This window comes from Pantherophis guttatus, chromosome 5, assembly GCF_059756535.1.
Source record: "Pantherophis guttatus breed Tessera chromosome 5, ASM5975653v1, whole genome shotgun sequence".
NCBI lineage: Eukaryota > Metazoa > Chordata > Lepidosauria > Squamata > Colubridae > Pantherophis > Pantherophis guttatus.
The window spans coordinates 68,746,473-68,752,074 of NC_142067.1; the positions used below are offsets into that span (position 1 = coordinate 68,746,473).

The 5,602-nt window shown below is 40.7% G+C and overlaps 1 protein-coding gene across 1 annotated transcript; it reads right to left on the reverse strand.

Moving 5' to 3' along the window:
- Nucleotides 1–2,234: 2,234 nt before the first annotated feature.
- Nucleotides 2,235–3,008, reverse strand: LOC148113441 (uncharacterized). Its single transcript, XM_087871556.1, has one exon. The coding sequence runs from the start codon at nucleotides 3,006–3,008 to the stop codon at nucleotides 2,235–2,237; it is 774 nt and encodes a 257-aa protein (XP_087727682.1).
- Between the last annotated feature and the right edge of the window lie 2,594 nt (nucleotides 3,009–5,602).

The following is a 5,602-nucleotide window of genomic DNA, read 5'->3' on the forward strand; positions in this document are numbered from 1 at the left end:
AAATTATATTGTACCATTAAAATCTCTTTTTCAATCTTCTGTTGCAGATTTTCTGCATTACCATGCTTTTGATCAGCATCCATTTTAGGTTTTTCTTCTAAGCTATTATCCTGAGTGTTTGTCAAATCATTTTCAATTTTTTGAATTCTATTGTCCAATTTATCTTGAATTTCTTCCATTTTAGACTCTAGTACATTAGTATTTGTGTCCAACTGTATCATAAATTCTGTAAAACCATTAGCCACTTTTGAGAATTTTTTCTCCAAAAAATCAAACTTAGATTTCACCAATTCTTTAATTTCCTGCTTAAATTTTTCAAGTTGCTGATTCACAATCTCCTCCCTTCTTTCAATCTCCTCTATAAAAAATTCTATTATATTAAAATCAGATTTCTGAGACTGAAGAGTTAAGACTTGTTCCTTTAAGTTGTTGGTGGGGGAATCTCCCCCCTTCTTGTTTATCTGACTTTATGTATTCTTAAACAGAAAGCAATTCTGTAACACCTGTACCCATTCAGCCACCTCTAAATCCTAGAGAAGATTTTGGCAAAGCTTTAGTATGAACCATTTCCCAACTAAAAGACATATTTTAGCAATGAAAGATGAGTTTAACTGGCTTTATTCCTAGAAAGGTGAGTTTAGGAGCTGCAAATTCAGGATGTGATCTTATAAGTGCCCTAAAAATTACACACATTTATAAGTTTGTACTATTTTATATATTAAGAAAACAGAATGGTAGAATTGTTAAGGAATAATTTGAGTCTCACTATGTGAAAAAGCATAGGCTATTCAACCAACCGATATGATTACAAGGTAACTAAACATACAGATACTATTAATGTGAATAAAATAGAGTCAGTTACATGATACAGAGTCAGCTATATGAACTCTAAAGGACCCTCTCTATTCACATTATTATAAGAGAGAAAAGTGCTTGTTTGGAGATTATATTAAAGTCAGCTAAACCCCATTAAGTGGTAATATATCTTCTGATGAGACCTAGATGTTACGGAAGGACAGCCATATGGAAAACATTTGAGGGGCTTCACTGTCAAAGACAAGGATATATAATTGTTGGAAGAAACATCCTTCTAGGTTCTGCTCCAAGTGGGGAAAAGACACTGGAAATATGGAGACTGCTTGGAAAGATGGTTTAATGGTGGACAGGATCACATGGCTTGAGTTCCTGAACAGAAAAGGGGCAGATACAGAAAATCCTTGGGTTTTTATGCTCTCTCTGGCTCTGCATTTCTTGGGGCCCCAAAAGAGTATCCTGATTGGTTGTCAGACTCCAAGGGGGTGGGGGTTTTAGCTAGCCTTGCCGGCTGATGCAATCTTCCCAGGTGCCATGTGGTGAGCCTCTGTCTAGATGGGTCCCATTGTGTTAGTTTCTGTTGCTATTGTGTTGCAAATGTCCTTTGACAAAGGATTGGGTTTCTGCCTCTGTCCCATTAACAAAGGGTGGGGGGCAGGAAGGTGGGAGCTGCTTTGTCTGTAAAATATGCTTCTCCCAGGGAAATATAATATTCTGCCTTTTTCATATTTCCTAAAATATTTCACTCTTCCAGGAAAGGGGTGGGTGCTAACTTCCTACATATGTTACAAAGAGTTACTTAATCCAATAAATTTACCTAAGGACAGCAATAAATCTCCCATTAGCAAACCACAGCACTTAAGGAAAAGTTGTGTAGCTAAGATAATCTTATAAACTAGCAAGTTATGGTTTAGTAATTAGGAAATGTGTCAATTATCATATAACAAGTGTATGTTAACCATATATGGAAAATGCATGAGCTCATGTTAACCATATATGGAAAACTGGATGAGCTCACCGAATCCTTTGTCTTAGAAATGTATAAAAACAGTTGTATCAAAGCTCTTTCCTTGTTCAAAGTTTCAGGTACAAATCTGGCTCTGAACCTTGCGCAATAAACTGACTCTGGCTGACCCAGGAATGTTGTTCAGTCTCAATTTTTCCACAACACTATTACAATATTCTATTGCACCAGTAGAGGCTAAACCAATTTCATTGTATACATGATGTATAATGACAAAGACATCATCATCATCATCATCATCATCATCATCATCATCATCATCATCATCATTATTATTATTATTATTATTATTATTATTATTATTATTATTATTATTATTATTACAGTATACACAGCAAACGAGATGACCATGCTGGATTTCATATCCCAAATCACTAGTTGAACACTTCCCTAGCATTTAGGACTGCGTGATGTATCGGCGGATTATGCGAGCAGATCCCAGTAAGGTGGCCTTCTGCAGCTGACCAATGGTGATCTTGTCAGCGCCAATTGTTTTTAAGTGCTTGCCTCGGTCTTTAGGCACAACACCCAGTGTGCCAAGTACCATTGGAACCACCTGCACTGGTTTATGCCAGAGTCTCTGTCTCAAGTCCTGATATCTAGTGACTTTTTCAAGATGTTTCTCATTGATTCTGCTGTCACCAGGTATGGCAATGTTGACGATCCACACTTTTTTCTTCTCCATAATCGTGATATCCAGGATATTGTGTTCCAAAACTTTGTCAGTCTGTATTCGGAAGTCCCACAGTAGTTTTACATGCTCATTTTCGACCACTTTTTCAGGCTTATGATCCCACCAGTTCTTTGCTACAGGCAGATGGTAGTTGTGACACAAGTTCCAGTGGACCATCTGAGCGACTGTGTTATGATGTTGTTTGTAGTCGGTCTGAGCTGTTGTCTTGCAACCGCTCAGTATATGATCAATGGTTTCATTCACTTCTTTGCAGAGTCTGCATTTGGGGTCATCATCAGATTTTTCTATTCTGGCTTCGATTACATTCGTTTTGATGGCTTGTTCCTGGGCTGCAAGAATCAAGTCTTCTGTCTCTTTCTTCAGTGTTCTGTTGGTCAGCCATAACCAGGTCTTTTCCTTATCTACTTTTCCCTGGATCTTCTCAAGGATCTGTCCATGCAGTGCTTTGTTACACCAGCTGTCAGCCCGAGTTTGCATCACAGTTTTCCTATATTGATTCTTGGTATGATGATGATGATGATGATGATGATGATGATGATGATGATTACATGTTGAGACTACCAGCTACTGTAGGGTTAATTTTGACTGATGTATATTGATAATCACAAAACCATAGCTTTCTATTGTAGGAAGTTAGCACCCACCCCTCTCCTGGAAGAGTGAAATATTTTGGGAAATATGAAAAAGGCAGAATATTATATTTCCCTGGGAGAAGCATGTTCCCTGGGAGAAGCAGCTCCCACCTTCCTGCCCCCCACCCTTTGTTAATGGGACAGAGGCAGAAACCCAATCCTTTGTCAAATTTTGTGTATTTATGTATTTTATTGTTGGCTGTTCACCGCCCTGAGTCCTTCGGGAGTAGGGCGGTATACAAATCAAATAAATAAATAAATAAATAAAATAAACACAATAGCAACAGAAACTAACACAATGGGACCCATCTAGACGAGGCTCACCACATGGCACCTGGGAAGATTGCATCAGCCAGCAAGACCCCCACCCCCTGGGAGTCTGACAACCAATCAGGATACTCTTTCGTGGCCCCAAGAAATGCAGAGCCAGAGAGAGCATAAAAACCCGAAGATTTACTGTACCAGCCCCTTTTCTGTTCAGGAACTCAAGCCATGTGATCCTGTCCACCATTAAACCATCTTTCCAAGCAGTCTCCATGTTTCCAGTGTCTGTTTTCCCCACTTGGAGCAGAACCTAGAAGGATGTTTCTTCCAACAATTAGCGACCACGAAGGGACTCCAAGCTAACCTAACCAATGGACCAGGCCCAGGTAAGCCTCCCTTGCTAGCAGCAGACCCATTGAGTCTGTGGGTATGCTTTCATGGACCTTGGCCATTTGGAACTAGGTTTTAAAGGAGTTTTGAGTTTGAGCTCAAAGGCTGCTTGGAAAGAAGGTGAGTACCTCTAAATTTTAATTTTAAAGCATGGGAAAAAAGCATGGGAAATGTGTGTATGCTTGCATGTGTGTGAGTGAAGGCCCTTCTCCCAAGTACAGCTGGATCTTGCTTCCTCTGTGCATTTCCTAGCCGCAGAAAGACTAACAGTCTGGAAAGCATGGGGGTTTTGCCAGAGCACAGGACCTTCTGTTAGGGAAGGAGGAAGTGTGTGTGTGGGATTCCACCTGGAAAACAGTCTGATTTCACCTCTTTGAGTGACCTCTAGCCGCACCTCTGCCTACTGCTAGCTCCACCGAGCCATGACCGGTAGAATAGAGAAAGCAAGGGGGGGTTGCCAAATGTGGAACTTTGTGTTTAAAAGGAATGGAAGCCGAGCGAAAGCCAAGTGTGTGAAGGAGGGAATAAATTGTGAAAGGGAAACCCGGTTTTGTCCAGCCCAGACACGGGGCGAGCGTGTGTGTGTGTAAGAGGAGGTGCCCACACCTGGCTGCAGGGGTCAGCAGGTCCTCATGGATCCCCTTTTTGGATCCGAAAAGTTGTGGTGATTCCCTGGAGGAAGGGGCCCATACTTCGCAAGGGAATCAAAGTCCTTCCCAGAGCTTTTTCCTCTGAAAACTGAGAGCGTGCCACCCGGCTAAGTCGAAGTGATCCTTCCGGAGAAAAGGAAAGGGTCATGGGTAGCGATAGTTCGCGGGTGGCGGGGACCCCAGTAGATGAAGTGCTCGCGGCCTGGGACGCCAGGCGGGTGCCCATATTGAGGGGCATGGATAAAAGGAAATTAGGAAAATTGTGTCAAAAATGGGCTTTGCTAAGAGATAACACCGGGAGACAAATTTGGCTAAATAAAGGTACTTAAAAGAAAAGGGAAATATATAAATAGGAATGTTGGGGTTTTTTGTTTGTTTGTTTGTCTCTCTGTCTTCTATGCAACCACGTGGTATGTTTCTTAAGATTTGTGCCTTCCCTAATTTAACTGAGATTTATGTGGGAATGATCAGTGTGTGTGAAATCTCAGAGTTCTGTTTTCTTCTCTTTGTCTTCTTTGTTTTATGTGTGTGTGTCTAAGTCTTTGTGCACCCTCGAGGTAATTGTAACTGTAAAATGTATCTGATCTCTAGAGACAAGAATTTTAAATTGTTAGAAAAGGGAAAAAAAAGGTTGAAGCAATGAAAATGGGGGAGAGAGAGAAAAAAGAAAGAAAGAGCCTTTGCCCTGTGTTTGTCTGGCCAACAAACACAGATTAAAGAGAGCATTTCATTTCATTTCTGTTTTTTTTTCTCCTTCTCTCTCTGTATCTTAAAGTAACAACTCAAGTTTATGAGGAAACGTTTTAAGTTCATTTACAAGAAAAAAATCAGTCTTGCATTTACTGTATGTGTTTAAATAGGTTTACCTGTTCATCTCTTTCCTGAGGCATGTGAATCCAGTTTTCTTATCTGTTGTGTCTCCATTTTGTTGAAACTGCATTATCTGTTTAGTAATTGCAATACTGTTGTGTTGTTTCTTTTCAAACTCTGCTTGCAAGCTATCTACACCCCCCCCATCTCTAATCCTGTTACATTGCCTTTCCTGGGAAGATTACCCACAAAACGGGGGAGGGGACCCTGTTCTCATGTCTTTCAGCCCTGCACAGATGACTCTGCAAGTGTGGAAGCAGAGCAC